Below are 20,094 nucleotides of genomic sequence, written 5' to 3' on the forward strand. Positions count from 1 at the left end.
TCATTTTCTGGGCATTTTCAAACTATTTTCCCACTGCTGACTACATTTATTTTTGCTTTTCTCACATTTCAGTTTAAACCTTTGAGCAATTATATGTCACATTGTTTACATTTTGTCATCATAGCTTCATTTTAGTTTATGGAGTATTACTTTTGAACATGTTGTCACACATAACAGTTATTCAGATGCCTGACTTTTAAAGAATTGTTCAAGCACTGTTATTCCCTTTTATGTACGATAGTCACCCGAAATAAAGCCACAAATGGGAACTTACTTAAGAATTCAAAGGAAGAAAGAATGGTGAGTTATTGAATCTAATCTAAAGAATTTAAAGATAAAGTGACGGGGGTCAGTTTCTACATCTGCCCAGGGACAACTAGGCAGCTGAAAGGTTACTGAGTGCAGTATGGTGATTCATAAGCTAGTTATGCAGGCTGCAGCTGACTGTGAGTCATACACACACACACACATGCATACACAAAGACGCACACACACACACACACACACACACAAAATACCCTGAAAATATATCCTGCACCAATGAAATTACCTCAACTTCAGCCGATGTAGACACACTGCAGTACACATAAATGTACACACATAATAGGATGCAAAGCCGCCTTCAACCTCATAAGGCAGAGTCACTTAACGTGGCAGGAACTTGTAGGATTTAAGTCAGCAGTCATTTCCATGTGAGATTAGAGGGCAACTACAGTGGGATTAAGGAGCCACTGCCGGCTCAGTCTGTTTTAGGTTGTGTTCATGCTCCACTTGACTGATTAATCTGTGAGGGTGACACGAGGACAGGCGCTCCATCTATTAGATCTGCTGGCAAATGCTACCCCTTACTGGATAGCACTGTATACTGCAGCTGAGATTTGTATACAGAGAGAACACATGGAAGTGGAGAAAAAACAAAACAAAAACAGAAAAAAAAAACAGTTCCATTGTTTCCCATCATGCATTTATTAATGAATGATTAATACCTGGCTGCGACCCACAGGGGTTGAATGAAAATCTTGGATGGTAAATTAAATACAAAAAAACAATTTGTTTTTAAACTGATTTTTTTACTGGTAGCGGTGGTTCTGCAATTTTGATGATAAAACTATTTTTTACAAAGGTTTTTTTATTAATGTTTAGCAAGAACATAAAACCCTTCAAGTTACACAAAGAAAAAAGTAGTAAAGTAGAAGCAAAAGCCATAAAAAACATATTAGAAACCACATTAAAATAAAAATATCCTTGAATTAAATATTAGCCATTTTTGATGGTGCTGATACAAATACTAAATGTTTAAAATGAGATTGAAACAGTGCAGGTGTGCAACTTTGTCTGAATTTCAAGGACAGACAGTTCTGAATTTGGGTCCCAGCAAAAGACTAAATGGACAAAGAGGGGTACATGACGAATCAACAGGTCTTTAAAACGTCACATTTTAAGGGTTTAAATTTGAAGAAACAGCTTGAAATGAGCAGGTTCCCAGTCTAGGATGGTCTGTAAAGGGGTAATGTCCTGCCTCTTCATTCCGACAAACCATTTGGAAGAGATCTGGCTTGTCCATCAACTGGAGAAAACCCACGCAGACACGGGGAAAACGTGCAAATTCCACACAGAAATGTCTGCTTGTCAGAATTGAACCAGGGTCCTTTTTGCTGGGAGGCACTAACCACTGTGCCACCTGCTCATCACTAAAATACATCACCATAATCCATCTTGAAATGTGCGTGCTTATCTATACCAGCTGACGTTTGACCTGATTTGCAATCCCTGAAGGTAAAAAAGTGATTTCACCAGATTTTTGACCTTATCATTTAAAAAAAAAAGTTGATATCAAACATTGCTCTGAAAATTTCCTAGCAGCCTGCATATCAGCAGAAAGAATCCAAACATTGGCTGATACGTCCAGGATTTAATGTTGAAATGACAAGATCTAAGAGTATATACGCCAGTAAGCTCAGTGGGTTTACTGGCAATTGGAGGTTGTTCACCAATCCACCACAACTGTCTCCAATGTCCATGCAATGTTAGAGGTGTATAAAGTCGGACACCCCATTATATCCAGAGCCATGAGGAACTTTGGGCAGAATTCATCCATTCCTAGTCCCCTTCCAGAGGAGCTTTTCAAACCCCAAAGCAACTTCAGGCCCAGAGAAAGGGGAGCCCGCCCCAATTCCCCACTGCTTCGTCATTGGAAGGTGGAATAGAGAGTGTGTGACGAGTACAGTGGGGTAAATAAGTATTTAGTCAGCCCCCAATTGTGCAAGTTCTCCCACTTAAAATGATGAGTGAGGCCTGTAATTTTCATCACAGGTAAACTTCAACTATGAGAGACAGAATGCGAAAAAAAAAAAATCCTGAATTTTTAAAGAATATTTGCAAATTATAGTGGAAAATAAATATTTGGTCACCTACAAACAAGCAAGATTTCCAGCTCTCACAGACCTGTAACTTCTTTTGTAAGAGGCACCTTAGTCTTCCATATCGTCACCCTCTTAAAATAATCGCCCAAGTCATTTTTTCAGGAAACACAAAAAACTGAACCATTTGACACACTCTTGACAAAGGCAATTTCTACTAAAGAGGGTAGCATGGCACAATCTCTTTGTCTGAGGATGTAGGCGATTTTGCCAGAGGTGGTCAGCATCATGAGGACATGATTTATGCAAAAAAAACATGTTTGTAATAAAATGACTTAGGCGATTATTTTGAGAGGCTGACGATATGTTACTTGTATTAATGGTACCTGTTTGAACTGGTTATCAGAATAAAAGACAACTGTCCACGACCTTCACTATAGCCAAGACCAAAGAGCTGTCAAAGGGAGCAGAATCAAAATTGTAGACCTGCACCAGGCTGGGAAGACTGAATCTGCAACAGGTAAGCAGCTTGGTGTGAAGAAATCAACTGTGGGAGCAATTATTAGAAAATGGAAGACATACAAGATCCCTGATAATCTTCCTCCATCTGGGGCTCCACGCAAGATCTCAGCCCGTGGGGTCAAAATGATCACAAGAACGATGAGCAAAAATCCCAGAACCACACGGGAGACCGAGTGAATGACCTGCAGAGAGCTGGGACCAAAGTAACAAAGTCTACCATCAGTAATGCTCTATGCCGCCTAAAAATCCTGCAGTGCCGGACGTGTCCCCCTGCTTAAGCCAATACATGTCCAGGCCTATTTGAAGTTTGCTAGAAAGCGTTTGGATGATCTAGAAGAGGATTGGGAGAATGTCCTATGGTCAGATGAAACTAAAATAGACCTTTTTGGTAAGAACTCAACTTGTGTTTGGAGGAGAAAGAATACTGAGTTGCATCCAAATAACACCATACCTACTGTGAAGCATGGGGGTGGAAACATCATGCTTTGGGGCTTTTTTTCTGCAAAGGGACCAGGACGACTGATCCGTGGAAAGGAAAGAAGGAACAGGGCCATGTTCGTGAGATTTTGAGCGAAAACCTCCTTCCATCAGTAAGGGCATTGAAGATGAATTGTGGCTGGGTCTTTCAGCATGACAATGATCCCAAACACAGCGGCCGGGCAACAAAGGAGTGGCTTCATAAGAAGTATTTCAAGGTCCTGGAGTGGGCGAGCCAGTCTCCAGATCTCAACCCCATCTTTGGAGGGAGTTGAAAGTCTGTGTTTCCCAGCGACAGCCCTAAAACACCACTGCAGGAGAACTGCATGGAGGAATGGGCCAAAATACCAGCAAGTGTCTGAAAGCCTTGTGAAGACTTACAGAAAACGACCTCTGTCACTGCCAACAAAGGCTATATAACAAAGTATTGTGATGAACTTTTGCTCTTGACCAAATACTTATTTTCCACCATCATTTGCAAATAAATTATCAAAAAAATCAGACAATGTGATTTTCTGAAATTTTTCTTGCATTTGGTCTCATAGTTGATGTGTACCTATGATGAAATTACAGGCTTCTCTCATCTGTTTAAGTGGGAGAACTTGCACAATTGTTGGCTGACTAAATACTTTTTTACCCCATTGTATTCCTTCAACCAACCAACAATATCATGAGTTGGGGTCAGCACCGCCCCATCCCCACTCTACAGTGTTGACAGTGCTCTGTTTCCCCCACACAGGCCAAAAAAGCTCAATCGGACTCCTTCTTCAGCTTCACAGCATCCTTCACCACTGGTGTCCATCTACATGCACCCACCACATTATGGCCACAGCTCCCACCTCACACCTTTAGAATGCAGGCACGGAACATGACACTGACTCAATGTCCCAGCTCCCCTGGGATGCTGTCATAGTTCTACTGGAGGTGGGGATTTTAAACTTTTTCCTACAAGGGACTCAGTCAGATGTTCCTAATAGTATTTACTGGTCACTGGCAAATTTCGGTATTTTGCTGATAGCTTAGATTCTAAGCCTTATCAAAGGAAATTTAGTGGCACTAAAACATCAACCATCAGAAATTTGAAGGTGGCTATCCGCTGAAAAACAGCAAACCATGCAAAGAAAGTCCAAGAGCTGAAATTTAAGTTGGAAGTCGAGTGATCAATTTTCACAAAACACGCTTCTCAAAATAGGGCTGCAACTTAAGTGTAATTTTGCATGCCATCTTTTGGTTAAACACAAGAAGCCTTTTATAGAAAGAGATTTATTCAGGGAAGCAATAGCCATAGCAGCAACTGATTTCATTAGCTTAAAAAACTCATCTTCATAAAAGCTGCCCGCCATTCTTCATTTATTTAACCTGCAACAGTGACAAGAAGAGTTGTGTCACTGTCAGAGGACAGTGGTCAAAAAGAACATTGTTTTCACTAAATTTCCCCATGATTTGAGCAATCCCTGGATGCAATGGATGCAATCTAGGATACTACAATAAAGGAAGTCTTCCTCACTGTTCTCAAATGAAAGCAGCGAACAAGACATGAGGATATTTACAATGTGTTAAAAGCCACCGTATAGCTGTGAAAATGACATCGTCATTCATACACTGGTGTCATTACTACTGATGGGGCACCTACAATGTGTAGTGCTTGCACCTGTTTTATAGCATGGTGCCATTATAATCCATGTTTTCTTGATCCATGTGATGTTATAAAAAAACATTATTTATTCAACCAGGAATAAAACTCATTGAGATTAAAAATCTCTTTTATAAGAGTGCCCTGGCCAAAACAGAAGGAAGCAAGTAAACAGCATTAAAAAAAAACATAATTGTCACACTGTTTGAGAAATAAATAGATAAATAGATAAAAGTGCAAGTGCTCAAAAAAATGTATCAGCAGGAGTAAAAGGTGTACAAGATGTTTGTGATCCCAGCAATTGCGGTTTAGAAATAGTGGTACAGAGGAAAGGACAGGCGTCAGGGCTGGAGAAAGCAGAAGCAGAGGTTCTCTTTGTGTGTGAGGAGGATGGACAGGATCAGGAGTGAGGCCCTTAGAGCGCAGCAGGTTAGAGGTTTTGGAGATAAAAAGTCAGATGTCATCCCCCTTACTGTTTTGGTTCCAGCCAGCAAACTGAGGATAAAAAGTGCCTCTTTCCTGTTCCGCTCTGACAAAAGTGCAAACAACAGTAATTTCTTTAAAACAATTTTTCAGAATGAAGCAGCTGACCTTAAGAGCACATGTCACCTTTTAATCTTTAAAAAAAAAAAAAATCAAATTAGAGTGAAAAATCTTGTCTTAGTCAAGCTTGGTTGTCTTTAGAGTTTGTGCCGGCTTGTAACAGCAGACAATCTGAGTCAAGACCAAGCAGTTAACTGACAAGAAGAGCAGCCCAGCGATCCAGATGAGCAGGAAGGCACCATAGCCTTCAAATTCCAGCAGGTAAGCGGGCCCTAGCCACACAGCCTGAGAAAATAGACAGAATACAAAGGTTCGTTTACATTGAGGTTCTTTTTTTTTCCAAACAAGGACAATATTCACAGTAGCTACTGATTATTTAGAACACATGCAATTCTGAGCTGACTCAAACAGAACTGATTTTACCTGTCCAGCAAACCAGAGGAGCAGCAGACCTACTCCCTGTTTTATTGAAAGATTCAGTTGAGGGATGACCACAGGCAGCAGACACAGGTACCACAGGAAGTACTACATAAGGATCAAAACATTATTATTTCTTTTTCAAAACTGAGATACGCAAGAGTCTAAAGGTGAAGGCAAGATAGGCCTCTATTATGTTCTAACATGTGTACCTGAGAAGTACAGACTTTGTTGAAAGAGACAAAGATGGCGGTGTGCAAGAACCAGCAGAAGGCCAGGTCCCTATGAAAAGCCCATGATGTCACCAAGAGAAGGATGAGCTGTGGCAGGAAGGCAGCGAGGCCGAGCCACAGACTCCATTCCCCGTCTGAAAGAACACAAGGCATCAAACTATAACAAAGGGTGTTTAACTACCTAAAGCTGTATTGCTCATTTACGGTGTCAGGTTGCTGCTCTGCATATGGTATGTGGCTGGGTGAATCCCTCAGTTAGCATTCACTTGGAAGCCACGGCTGTTTGGCTTGACATACCTGCGGTGAGGTAAAGCAGATAAAAGTATGGAGAGAAGTTGTGTCTGGTGTCTCTTCTGGTTAGATGATACAGGTAAGTCTCATGAAGGAACTCCCAACCATATCTGACAATACAAGTGACATAATAGTCATGTTAGTTTAAAAAATTATTGAGGAAAAGATGTGCCTATTTAAGTAAATAATATGTTTTATGATCTCAGACATTATTTTATCTTTAATATTTTCTTAAACTATTCAGCAGTATTTTCAATGAAATTGGTAATTTAAGTATGACTAACCAGATTTTAGACTGTCACATGTTGGTATATTTAACTTGTGGTTATTTCTGTGACCAACACAAAAACAAACAAACAAACATACAAACAAAAACAAATTCTCTATTTTAGTCTATTTTTTCAAAAAGAGACTGCTCAGTGCGGCTAAAATGATACTCTAACACTGGCAATCAACTACTTTAAATATTATTACCATTTACTATCCTCGAGACATCAAAATCACAAGGGAGGGAAAGTGAAACTGTGAGCTTGCTTTCTTTGTGCCTCTTACATGTAATAGAAGAGTGCTGTCAAAATACAGAATATGCCTCCGGCCACACTTCCAAAGAGAAACAGCTCTGGACTGAGGAAACTTCCCCAAAACCTAGAGATCCTCCTCCATATCTTATCTCCAGCCCTGTTGGTTGGTGGTGTGCGTAGAGTCAGAATAATGGGAAGAGCGTATGTGATAGGGTAGATCTTCATATGGACTGACAGACCATAGAGCAAGCCTGCCCACATCAAGTGCCGCCCTAAAGGAAAAAAAAAAAACAAATGTTAACCAAATCTCTTTAAGTGTAAAACAAAACCTTTTGATAAAAAACATAAAATTAAAAATCTCAGCTTTTCAACGAAAATGGCAATGGCAATATGAAAGTAATCATACCCATAATTCATCACAGTGTAAAAGCAGGACTATTGCAAATAATCGTACCTTCTCACCTTCGACACAAAGTAACGTCCCAAGTACGAGAACGGCAAGGATGGACTCAGCGTTCCCTCGGCTGGATACTCCCATGGGCAGGGGGTTGAGGAGCCACAGCGAACAATGTTGTTGTGCTTTCTGATTGTGAAAGAAACGCAACCAAAGTCTCAACTTCAGCCACAATGGGGTGTGTTACAGATATCAAATCTTGAGTTTTCCTCAGTGAGCAAACAAACCTCAGAGCTCAGCCCTCGCTGTAACAAGATTCTGAGCATCACCAGTCCTGACAGCACATCACATGTAATGAAGAGGAACTTTCCAAACATCATGTTGAAATAGATGTTGGGGGTGAGCAGCATGGCCAGTAGCGGGGTGTAGCGGTACGTGGACCTGTTGTACGGGGACTCGCCCTATTACAAAGTTTAAGTTGAAATTTAATATGAATGAAAAGCTGCATTAATTCAGATAATACATGAATGCGTACAGTACTGGACTGCGTGAAGTTTTATTTTTTTTGTCCGGTTTTCAGCTCAATACCAGTGTAAGAAGAGGAATAATAGCCAAATCTCCAGATCCATTGCAGTCTGAACCACGAAGACAAATTTAGGGCAGAGCATGACATTTCAATTTTGCATTATGTAACAGTGCAAGATAGGGTACTGTAGAGTTTGACATTTATTCCGCAGAAAACAGATTAATTTTTTTTTGACATATGGTTGAAATGAAATTTTTCATCAACTTAATATTTATATCAATTATTGGCATAGTGACACTATATAATATAAGGAGCTCTGAAAGACTAAACTGTGATTCAACTTAAGAGCTGTAATAGATGAAATTGTTGATATCAATTCATCAGTAAGACTTATATAAAATTCAAAAAAATTCAAAAACGTTTCCCTGAGTTTCACATACAATTGTATTATAGCCCATCATTTAGGATGAATACAGAATTAGCAGGCAATATAAACTTCAAATATCAACTGTAGAATGACTTGTTTCCTTGTTTTGTTAGGAGTTGATAATCACAGATTGTGTCACACTTTGGATGATCTAAGTGAAACTGCAGTGTTGATACCAATCATAGTTTAAAATATACAAAGTCCATCATCTTAACTTAATGGTTAAATGTTTATCAATGTGTTTGTATTTTATTTTAGCGTAGTGTTGCAAACGCGGTTGCTTCGTTATTATAGACGCGTAGAAGTAGTTACCTTCAAGATGAACCTCGCAGCATCCGTGAAAACGTGGTAGTCTATATCCGTGTACTTTACCGCCATGGATTTGTCATGAAAGTCCCCGTAAACGACCAGGGCCAGTCGCACAGCAAAAGAAGTCGCGAACAGGACATTTTTCTCTGTCAGCTTGGAAATTACTTTCTCCATGTTTATGTGAATCTTGAAAAGTAGCTAAGCTAACTATAGCTTAACCATAGCTAGCTTGTTACCAGCCCCTCAAATGAGTTACGTTAGCAAAACGACCATCTTCTTTTCGTCATTTGTGCAAGTCGGCCGATATTGCTGTCGTTTTTGTTGTTTTTTTCTTCTTTGTTAGTTCCTTTTGAGCTGAAAACACTGTGAATTGACACATAAACCCCGGCTTTATCTGTCAAAACTTTCTTCGTTGAGGACCGTCAAACACAACAGTTAACCAGCGCTCCATCTGTACTGGAGGGAGAAGTGCGTTTTGTTAAGTATAATTGCAAAACTTGGAAAACTAAACATAAATGCTTAACCAGACCACTGTTTATGAATAATTGAATGAAATTCCAGACTTAGTACGGAAAAATGAATTAAACACACAGTGGTATCCTCTGTTTACTGAGGCAGAGTAGTTTGCTGTAAAGTTTTTATGTATGGATTAGAGTCCGATTACTTTATTGATCCCCAAGGGGGAAATTGCTTTTGTTGAAAGCAGCTCCAGCTTACATAGAAATGTGGAGAAGAGCTAAAATAGAATTTTATATAAAAAATAAAGAATAAAATACTGAATAATAAAATAAAATGAAAAAAAAAACAAAAAACAATAAAGATCAGAAGAAATGAATAAAACTTACAGGTATGTAAAAATTTGAAAATAAAATTATATGTAACGTATATACATGTGTATTTGCAAGTACGTGTATATACTTACATGCAGTGTTTATGTGCAGAAATTAGGGTTATCTATCAGAGGGACAGCACATGTTAGATGTTTTGGGGAGAAGGTCAGAGAAGCAAGACTGAGATGGTTGGGTCATGTACAGAGGAGAGGGAGTGAATATATTGGTAGACGGATGCTGGGATTGGAGCTGCCTGGCAGGAGGTGTAGAGGAAGACCAAAGATTTATAGACGTGGTGAGAGAGGATATGAAGGTAGTTGGTGTGAGAGAGGAGGATACAGAGAAAAGGTTAGATAGAGAAGGTTGATTCGCTGTGGCGATCCCTAAAGGCGAAAGCTGGATGGAGAAGAAGAAGTACAGGAAACAGTCATTACACAGGGGAAAATGCAATTATTACACATACAGAGGAATATCACACATGATGGGTGACTCCACCGACAGCCAACTGACGCCGAGTGTCTGACACTTAAGTGAGGAGTAATACAGTCTGATGGCTGCCATCAAGAATGATTTCCTATGGCACTCGGGGGTACATCGTGGTGGGATCAGAATGGTGCTGAAAGAACTCTTGTACCTGACCAGCACGTAACAGAGTGGGTTGGTCACAGTGTCCAGTTGACCTTCACCTTGTGAGGTATTCTCCTATCTGACACCACCATCAGAGGGTCCAGCTTCCCTCCCATAACGTCACTGGCCTTGCAGATCAGCCTGTTTAGTCTATTGGCATCCGCTATCCTCAGCCTGCTGCCCCAGCACACCACAGCATAGAAGCTAGCACTGGCAAGCACAAACTCGTATAACATTTTAAGCATGGTCTTGCAGATGTTAAATGACCTCTGTCGCCTCAGTAGAGAGAAGCGGCTCTGGCCCTTCTTGTACAGGGCGTCAAGTGTTCTTTCCCCAGTCCATTTTGTTATCAATGACTAACCCCCAGATACTTGTAGTCCACCACTATGTCCACGCTGACTACTTTGATTGAAGCAGGGGTTACCAGCTCCTTGGTGTTTCTAGGGTCCACCACAAGTATGGATATGTATTCCCAACATCATAATGCTGTATCATTACATATCGAAGCCGATACTTGAGACATATGATCCCTCCTACTAGTTCTTGTTCGAAGATGCTTTGGTCAATGATGCCATCCACCTCAAATATATATATGTATTTTTTTTTGCATTAATATTACAAATCAGTCTGATGAAATATAACAGTAACAACAAAATATAGATATTGCAACAAAAGACAAGAAGGGAAAGACTAATGAATCACACATATTTATTGCATTTGTAAAAGAATAAGGATGCAGAATTTTTTTTTTTTTTGGCAAAGTCATGGGTTTTTTGACTTTTCTATCTTTGGTTGTCTGAATATACAAACAAAAGGACAAAATAAGTTTCTTATATACATTGAAACTAATCTTTCAATGCCCACACTTCCACATGTTCAAAATATGTATTGGAAAAGTAAAAAAAAAAAAGGTCAGTGCAGAAAAACAGTGTTATATATGAATTGCAGAAGAACTATAAAGCAGGTATTAAAGCTCAAATACACAATAAATGAAGGCATAGGATGAACACAGTTATTTCAGTTAAGATTAGAGACAGGCAGGCTGTTGATTGATTGATTAGTTTCAAGAAAACCCATCATCAATGGATTGGGATGATAAGAAAGGCTGTGAGAGACAGAGATTATGAGACAAACGAAAAGTCACCCGAAAGCTAAAACGAGGAAATGTGACGAAGCGTATGTAGCGCTTGGCTTCACTGTGACTACGGTGGGAGATGAGGAAAAGCCGGTGTGTTTCCTGTGTCTCAAAATGCTGGCAGTGGACAGCATGAAGCCAAATGAATTAAGGTGTCACTTAAAGACATTACACCCCTATTATGCTGATAAGCTGCTTGAGTTTTTTCGTTGAAAACGTGCCGAATATTGCCAATAATCTTCCCACTTTGGGAAAGCTACTTTAGTAAACCAGCAAGCACTGTTGTGTTGATGTCAATAGTTATTCTTTGTTGCAAATTGATGTTGTGCAGAGGTGTACTTTAACAAATTTATAGACAAATTATACTATTAACAGTTGCGGCGGAGGGGGTGGGGCAGAAAATAATTGAGAAGCACTGCCGTAAGGAAAAGATTTTTTTTTCATATTACCATCATGATTTATTTCTGAGGCTGATTGACATTCAAAATAATGCTAACGACTTATGTAGGTGAAGTGCAACCATGGTGAGCAAAGTGCATGGATACAATATTGTGACCAGGGTGAGATGCTCGGACAAATGTTACAGTTTCCTCGCGTTAGAATCCCCAACTGGTCAAACAAAGAGGATGACAAACATAACAGAAGAAAATAAAAATGTAATGAATTAGATTAACTACATTTGGTTCTCCTTGATTCAACCTCTTTGAATAACCATTACATGATCACCAAGAATAATTGACATCAGTTAAGAAAACTTGGAAAATTACTACCATTCATACAACATGCACATTGAAGAAACATCAAGATTAATTTTATGTAGCAAGTGGTGATTCCTCCAGTGAGACAGAATCAAAAGCTTCAGTAGCATGACTTAACTTGGGATTACTCCTGACCGCACTCTAAGGGGAGCAGTATCGACCAGCAAAGAGAATACTATTGGAGGGGTTGTGTCGAATGAAGAAGAGGAAGGGTCGATCCGCGACAAAGACAGGAGTACGAAGAGCACAGCGCAACATCATGACAGCCCCGGTGGCAGCAGCAGCCTCAGTTCCCTCCTCATTCACCTCCACAAAAGCCTTGTGAATGACCTTAGACAAGACCAGGTCATTGCCAGGGGACATGCCTGACAGCAAATAAGAAAGAGGTAATGTTGAACTAATTATTAGCATTCACACAAGATTTAAATTTTTGTTTAAGAAATCTGAATGTTGACGTCGCATACAATGCTTTCCATGTCAGGGTTTTTTTTTCCCTAAAAGACAAGACTGGTGCCAGGAATATTTGTTGTTGTATTGTTGTGTTGTCTCCTGCCTTTTAAGTTTGGTTTGTGTCTATGTTTGATTACACTGAACTTGAGAGCTGCTATCTCCAATTTTTTCGTTGCACTCTGTGTAATGACAATATCCTTGAATATTAAAGTGGAAACATTCTCTGACGAATTCTTGTTGTGTGTCTTTAAATGCACAATATGTTTTTGGAGCTTGTCTTACCAGAAAAATTACTCTTTGCCTGGTCGAAAGCGTCCACCATGCCCATGCTTATCAAGAGGTCCTTCATATCGTACGTCTCCTCCATCTTGAATTGAGGCAGTCCCACCTGGACCTCAATTTCATCCATCATGTCAGGACGAGTCCACTCAACAAAGTTTTCATAGGTCAGCATCCTCTCCAGCTGCAGTGTATTAAAGACAAATCTTGTCTCTGTGTTGTTCAATTTCTAATGTTGTGTACAGCAGCAAGAGCATACTCCTAACCTTTTCCAGACCAGTTGAATTGTCCTCCATTGCATTGGGTAGAAAGATGAGCATGCTGAGCTCCTTCCCTTTGTACGGCATCTCTAAGATCTGTCCAAAATATTGTCATTAGATAAAAATAAATACAGCGACGGTGCAACAGTTTGATGTCAAATATTGTAAGATAGCTGGTTTATTACCTGGCAATTTGCCTCAGGGATGAAAGTGAGAGGGAACTTTGATTTCTGGTGCATCATCTTCACAGATTTTGTTTCAGTCTAAAATACATAATTTCATTAGCAAATATGCAGAGGGTGTCAACAGCCATAGAAATAGCTTTGCTGCTCTCCGGTGGTTCTTCCTCTCATCTCATCGACACTGAAGCCTGGGCCTTGTGACATCAAGACCAGGTAAGGTCTAATGAGAGGCTTTTCCAGTTCCAAATCTTTGAACATTTCACTCCTATTGTAACTTGTTTTAAAAAGAAACAACTGGTGTTCTTTCTGACAGTGTGTGATGGGCAAGGACATAGGAGATGAGGCAAGACATCTATATGGTACTTGTGGACCAACAGAAGCGCACATTTTAAAATCTAGCTTCAAACAATAAGCAGATTTTCTTTGTTTTTCTTAGCATCCATCTCCATAGATGTTCTACTCTGTTTTGGCAATTCAGGGACAACAGGAAGAGGATGTAGACAAATAAAAATTGCCAAACTTAATCAAAATACAAGTAAATATAAGCTTTTAACTTTTAAGCTGCATAATGTGAAATATGAATTGTAACTTCCTTGCCATTGGTACAAAAGTGCACTCACTTTCAGTATTTCACAAGTTTAAGTTGGAGATGAGACACGATTAACAAGAAAGATCAAGTGCTGCAGGAAGTTTCTATTGTACCAAGTTCCTGTTGCAACAAGTTCAAATTTACACTCCGGTGCAAGGTCAGGGTTGTAAGAAGTTTTTTTATTAGTGAGTCACTGTGAATCACCATGAAAAACTCAATCTATGGTATTAAGACAGAAAAACAGGTGTCTCTACAGACTCGAATACTAAACACACTCTTATTTAGTACATGATTTAAACAATGAATTCAGTCATTCTAAATGATTTCCCAAGCATGGGATCACCTCTCATCTCATCTCAGTACAGCTTATCCTGCACTCTGGGCGCCTATCCCAGCTGTAATTGTGCAAGAAGCGAGGTCCGCCTGGGACCGGTTGCTAGCCAATCATAGGGCCACATATAGAGACATACAACTATTCACTCTCTCATTCACATGTCTGGACAATTTAGGATCTCCAATGAACCTACTACTATTTAGGAAACCCATACAGACTCGGGAAGAATATGCAAACTGCACACAGAGAGACCTCTGTTGGTTTCAAACCAGCGAACGCTAACCAGAAATGTATAGAATCTAGGTCGATCTTAATGAAGCGTATTTCTCGAATTTGTGTGCACACTTACCTTATTGAGCTTAAACTTGGTATCCTTTGTGGCATTCTCCTTAAACTTCTGGTTCCAGCTACCCTTGAAGTAAATGGCGTTGACAAGCACCAGCATGGTACTGCTGTCCACCACACCCCGCCCCAGCAATTCTTTGATTTTACCTGTTTTGCAAATGTGACATATGAAATAATTAAAGAGTGATTGTGTGAATTGTAGTAGTAAGTTTATCATATTAAAAACCCTGTGCTTGACCCGGGTACAATTTCTTTTTGTCTCGACACCGTGATTTTAGATGAAGCAGACAACCCTCGATGTTGCAACTTTACCTTTTGTCTTCTCCTCCACCCATTTGTTGATGGTGAGCCTTGCTGCCTCATGGCTAGAATTGAAATCCACTGCTTCCAGCTCTGCACTGTAGTGTTTTACTGTTAGATCCAAAAAATTCTGGAATCACATAAAACACATTTGTTTGAATCAGATCAAGGTTACAAGGGATTTATACATAATTATTACAAATAAATTGACACATTTTATCTAAATGTATATTTCTATTCACATATAAACTTTCACTGCTTCTAGGGTTGTTCCTGGGTGCTGGGTTGCTTAGATTTCATAATACATGCCACTATACCAGACTCATTAACCTTTTTTTTTAATTCTTTTTCTAGATCAGGTAGCAGAAAATTAGCAACCATATCTGTTATTAAATGCATTGTTAACATATAAGTTAAGTAAACAAAGCCTGTTTAATCTTAATAAAGCAGTAAGTTCACTTAGTGAGGGCTTAAGAATGCTATATTAAATAAGTTTGAGATGCTAACTTGATGAAAATTATGATTTTATTCAACAATTGTGACTCACAAGTTTAACAAATGATCTTAGGCATGCATACTGTTGACAGCAAATTCCTTAGTGTTTATAAATGTCATAAAATCAACAGGTTTGACTATCAGGTTCTTCATTTATCTTTGGCCACTGTTATTTTTTCAGTGGTGTGCATTAAAACAGGCCCCCCATTCATCCACTCCCTCATCCATCATACTTTCAATGACAGATTTCTATCTGATTCTTTCACTCACTTCACCCTGGTATTGAGTCAACAAAACCTAAAGAACCCAGGCAAGTTCCCACAGCTGAACAATACACACCTTGACAAACTGGTAGGACTGCTCGCCGTACAGCCGGTTGGCTACGCTGAGGGCAAAAGGTGCGTTCTGTTTGTTGAGCTCTCCCAGAAGCTCGGCAAAGGCTTCATGCACATCATCCTTATAATCACTGGTTTTCAAACACTGCAGACAAATTCAAGTAGATTACAAAAACATTCTTTTCCATGGACAGCATGGTCTTCTCCCCTGTTGGACATAATGAATCTGGGTAATTAAATCATTATATTGCATATTTTTAATTTGATTCCCCCGTTTTCCATGTTGGTTACCCATCTTCATACAAAGCAAAGGTCCCAACTCAGCAATAACCCAATATCTTCAGTTATCAATCTGTTTCGATCAAAAGGAATAGTTGTAAAAAGTAATTTGACCTTTACCACACCTAGAGAAATGAAAATGAAATATTTGCAGAAGCACCACCACCAACTTTGTTGGACTAACAAAAAAAAGTTAAAACGTTTTGAATAACAGAGTATTTTGAAATTTATTTCCATCAGCAGTTAGTAGAAATGACAGACATTTATTTCCCAGATCCTACCTAAAGCATTACCAAACTAATTCCCTGCAAAAAAGAGAGATCGATACAATTATTCTACGAACAATCAGTTTAGTTTACTTCTTTAGATTATGAATTTTCCCCCACTGTGAAAAGTGGTCTCTATGTACAAATAGTTTCCACTTATATAGTGACTGTTGAGTGTCAAAGCCCTTTACACTGGATTATATTCAGCAATTCACACACACTCACATGGACGGCACAAGTTACCATATAGGGCCTTAAACAGACCATCACCCTAGGCTCAATGTAGCTGCTTATAGGAGAAAAAAAAAGCCACCACTTCCTTCTTATCTAATAGGAAACACCAGCTTCTCCCTTACTTTGCTCCCAATTCAAGTCCCGATAGCGGCAGGCGAAGCGGTAAGGAAAACTGAAAGCACTGTGGATGTCCACAGATCCCCTCTCCACACAAACCACTGACACCACCTGTTAGTAACAGTTGCTGATATTTATTCATGGGTTGTTGATATGTAACTACCTTCTGCAGAAAGAGCGGCAGAGTGGTCTGGACGTGCTGCTGCTGCTGCTGCATCATCAGCTGCTGTGTTTGTGTCTGTGGAGGCTTCCTTTGCTCAGAGAAGCATAGGACCTAGAGGTGCAAGTGGTAGCCTTAGGCTGACATCAGACTACTATATGACAAAGTTGCCATGTTCCAATCAGTTGTTTTCTGTTGTTCAATTGGAACCCTTGATCACATCCTGTTTTTCTGACAATAGACATATCCTAGATTCACTCTCACTAATTAGGCTCATGAGTAGAAGATATGATCCTGATTCAAATCAATTACAAGGTTTCTGCAGGTATCAGCTACTCTTCTGCTTTTTAATGCCCTTTTTAATTCCATTTTAAACAAATTTCTTTTGTAATCTATTTCACACAGTATGTACATATGTACATATGGCCTTCTGAGAGACAATGGGACAAACTCAGATGGATTTAGCTTTGTGTATGATTATCAATTGATATTTTATTTACTTATTTATTTATTCATCTATATATCTATTTTATTTGTTTTTATTTATTTTTGCTTCCTTTTCGCTCAAACTCTGGCATTGTAATATCAGAACAATGACCTCAAGCAAAAGCTAATTAAAGGGTTCCACTTGTCAATCATCACACTATTCCAATCAAAATATTAAACGCTTATATAGCCTAATCAAAATGGATTGCAAATAACAATGTCATTTCCCCAACAAATGTATTTAAATTTTTTATGACTCTCGACATTGAATTTAATGCTTTTTCATGCTATTTAAGGCCTTCATTTTTCCTAAATTTATCTAATTTATCTCTCTTGTAATGCTTTTTAAATGACCCACGTGAAAGTTGTTCATTTACAGATGTTCTCAACTGCTAGCACCGCAGGATACTCCGCTTGACCAAGTCATGAAGCTATGGCGTAAATTTTTGAGTAATTCAATTCCGAAGACAGTGTAGAACCTTATGATACCGTTTATGCGTTGGCAAAAAACTGAAATGAACAGGCAAAAATTTAGTGTGTTTAAAGAGAAATAAAATTTCAGGGGTCAACAGTCAGGTAATTAGAAGCACATCAGGAAACTGAAAAACTGAAAAACAGACTGTATGCTAAAAATGAATCCACAAGTTGGTTTAGAAAACGTGTAATTCCATACAGCTGTTTCCCATGTCCCTTTTCCCTGGAAACATATTATCGCCCCTGCCACGCCTGTGGCACATAACAGGGCGGTGTGGAGAGCGATGTTCCTTGGAACTGATCTTTACTGTTTCTTCCTGTTGTTGAGCAAGACACTGAACCCTTATCTGCTCCCTTGGTGCTGTTCTTCAGCTGCTTTCTGCTCATGATGCATCCATGATGTGCTAACTACAGTGGTCAAGTTTCACTGATGTTGTGCTCTATGTATGGCAATAAAGTTATTTCTCTTTCTTCAGTCATCAAGTAACAACCTGATTGATTTTGAATGTTGCTTAATTGTGTATTTGGCAGTTGCAACTGTTTCACTGTTGTACACGTGTGTCTTTACTGTAGGCACTGACAGTTACACACTCGTTACACTGGGCTGATGACCTTTCTCTCTCATAAAAAGCATAAAAAATACCGCACGACGTGTCTTAGTTAAACAGCAACAGCAGAAAAATAGTAGAAATCTTGCAAATGGCTGAATCCCAGCTGTCACTGCTGAGGAATGCATGACAGCAGAGTACATGGAGAGCAATATAAGGCATTGTAAGGTGGGGTAGCTGTACCACAACAATTCATTTCTCTCCATATTTATATAAAGTAACCATCTTGTCTTAGCCTGTTTTCTTATCCTCGATGTCATCTCACAGAAAGATAAACATTCAGGTCCTTCCCCATGAAGGAATCCTGCCAGCATGGAATCTACTAGCTGAATCAAAGCTGTCACTGCACTGTCTACACATTGCACATAGAAAACACGGTCTCTGAATCTTTCAAAGTAGCGGATCATTCGAAACATAATAAATGCTACAGCTATTTCGTATGGAATCTCACAAAATCCGTACCGTGCATCAGCCTGTATTTGAAGGGTAAAATAAAATTTTAAAAAAATCACTCTAGGTAAAAAAATCACTCCTTAGAAACATTCCGGATTCAGGGTGAGGTCAGGCCACTAGACTCATATCTATGTGTGATTTTCCTTTAACAACCTTTGACATGAGCCATGGCCATTTCTCATCTCGGCATCACCAGGGATGGGCACTTCATTCTAACACACAACTGCAAAAAGCTGACAAAAGACGGTGTTACTTAGAAACATGCACACAAAGACCAAATACAAAGGGAACTGATAACATGTACTAATTGCTTTATTGCCCTCCACTTCCATATGGCGAAGTTACCATTTGAATACTTTAAATAAAGACGCCAGGACACAAACGGAAAAGGAGAAAGAGTACATTACCTCTGACATCTGCTGGGCTGTATCACCCGCTGCCCCCATCATCACCATGGCCAGTGCTGAGGAGATGCTGAATGGGGAGTAGAAGATGTTGGCAGTTTTGTCATTGTCGCTCAGGTTTTTGAGCAGGGCCAGGGAGAACTTGGTGTTTGCTTTGGACAGAGGGGTCAGTGATGCCATTTTGTCTAGTCTGTCAAGGAAAGCAGGACAGAAGATGAATTATTAGAAAACAATTTCAGTTCTTTAGTTCATTAGAAGAGGCCGTTCGTATAATTACATCAACACTAAATTCTCAATTCTGTAGGGAGACTGACAGCTTCATTTCTTTTCCGTTTTTTGACTGTATGATCGAAAGAACCTCACATATTTAAGTAAACAAAAGTTTCATTCCTAAACGTTTCATATGAATGTAATAAAGACAGAAACGCACAAATACACTCCTCTGCTTACTTTTACACGCTCCAACATTACAGTTTCAATTCTGACCACATTTCAGCGTTACTGATAGAAATTGGGCATTTCACCAGCATGATGCAAAGTATTAATACGTAACAGTAAAAGAGAATAAATGACGTTTACTAAACTTACCGTAGTGATCTACACTCAGCGGACAGTTTGGCGTTGAAACGCTGGAACGCCTTTTATCAGGCAGCCTCAGCTACTGCGCTTCCGCAACTTTCAAACTACGGAAGCCGGAAGCTAGCTAAAACATACGTTGTCGCATCACTGTTTATCTTTAGCGATTCACCAGTAACGTCAAATAGACATTAATTACCATTAATATAACCTTGTATTTTAACCATTATTTCCGCTGTTAAATGAAATTCTTCCTTCCAGACATGCTAAATGGCAAGCGGGGTTTGCCATTTAGTATGTCTGAGACTGCGTCGCTAGGCAACATATTCTATGTCAAAACACTGTGACGTGCAAGCAATACACACTTGTTACTAATCGACCGTTGTACTACTTTCCTAGCCTTTATGATGGAAATGCATGTTGATCTTTTCTACATTTATTTTGGCATCCAAAGAGAGTGAGATG

General features: G+C 39.4%; 2 protein-coding genes across 3 annotated transcripts; both read right to left on the bottom strand.

Annotated features, from left to right (window-relative positions):
* Nucleotides 1-3,121: 3,121 nt before the first annotated feature.
* Nucleotides 3,122-9,070, bottom strand: pigm (phosphatidylinositol glycan anchor biosynthesis, class M). Its single transcript, XM_086150424.1, has 8 exons — nt 8,657-9,070; nt 7,679-7,852; nt 7,460-7,580; nt 7,029-7,269; nt 6,483-6,586; nt 6,165-6,319; nt 5,959-6,060; nt 3,122-5,820 (listed from the first exon to the last, which is right to left on the bottom strand). The coding sequence occupies exons 1-8, from the start codon at nt 8,825-8,827 to the stop codon at nt 5,653-5,655; spliced, it is 1,236 nt and encodes a 411-aa protein (XP_086006550.1). The 5' UTR covers nt 8,828-9,070; the 3' UTR covers nt 3,122-5,652.
* A 1,731-nt stretch (nt 9,071-10,801) lies between these two features.
* Nucleotides 10,802-19,780, bottom strand: serpinb1l3 (serpin peptidase inhibitor, clade B (ovalbumin), member 1, like 3). Of its 2 annotated transcripts, XM_086151507.1 has the most exons (10): nt 19,642-19,780; nt 19,057-19,243; nt 16,632-16,742; nt 15,577-15,717; nt 14,755-14,872; nt 14,447-14,589; nt 13,178-13,255; nt 12,999-13,088; nt 12,736-12,916; nt 10,802-12,368 (listed from the first exon to the last, which is right to left on the bottom strand). In XM_086151507.1, exons 2-10 carry the CDS (start codon nt 19,231-19,233, stop codon nt 12,145-12,147), a joined length of 1,263 nt encoding a protein of 420 aa, XP_086007633.1. In that variant the 5' UTR covers nt 19,234-19,243; nt 19,642-19,780; the 3' UTR covers nt 10,802-12,144. The 2 variants fall into 2 exon arrangements, with proteins under 2 accessions (XP_086007633.1, XP_086007634.1); XM_086151508.1 differs by lacking the exon at nt 16,632-16,742.
* Nucleotides 19,781-20,094: the final 314 nt, after the last annotated feature.

The sequence above is a fragment of the Fistularia commersonii genome, chromosome 8 (assembly GCF_037954325.1).
Source record: "Fistularia commersonii isolate RoL2024-O1a breed Wild chromosome 8, RoL_Fcom_v1.0, whole genome shotgun sequence".
In the NCBI taxonomy this organism is placed as follows: domain Eukaryota; kingdom Metazoa; phylum Chordata; class Actinopteri; order Syngnathiformes; family Fistulariidae; genus Fistularia; species Fistularia commersonii.

Bases quoted from the DNA above. Each gene is read 5' to 3' on its own strand.
- pigm (XM_086150424.1), bottom strand. From the start codon at position 8,827: ATGGAGAAAGTAATTTCCAAGCTGACAGAGAAAAATGTCCTGTTCGCG. The intron at 7,270-7,459 runs GTGAGAAGGTAC...TTTTTCCTTTAG, and splicing joins GACGTTACTTTGTGTCGAAG to GGCGGCACTTGATGTGGGCA. The intron at 6,587-7,028 runs GTAAGAGGCACA...TTGTATTGTCAG, and splicing joins ACAGCACTCTTCTATTACAT to ATATGGTTGGGAGTTCCTTC.
- serpinb1l3 (XM_086151507.1), bottom strand. From the start codon at position 19,233: ATGGCATCACTGACCCCTCTGTCCAAAGCAAACACCAAGTTCTCCCTG. The intron at 14,590-14,754 runs GTAAAGTTGCAA...TTTGCAAAACAG, and splicing joins GGTGGAGGAGAAGACAAAAG to GTAAAATCAAAGAATTGCTG. The intron at 12,917-12,998 runs GTTAGGAGTATG...AATACACTGCAG, and splicing joins ATTCAACTGGTCTGGAAAAG to CTGGAGAGGATGCTGACCTA.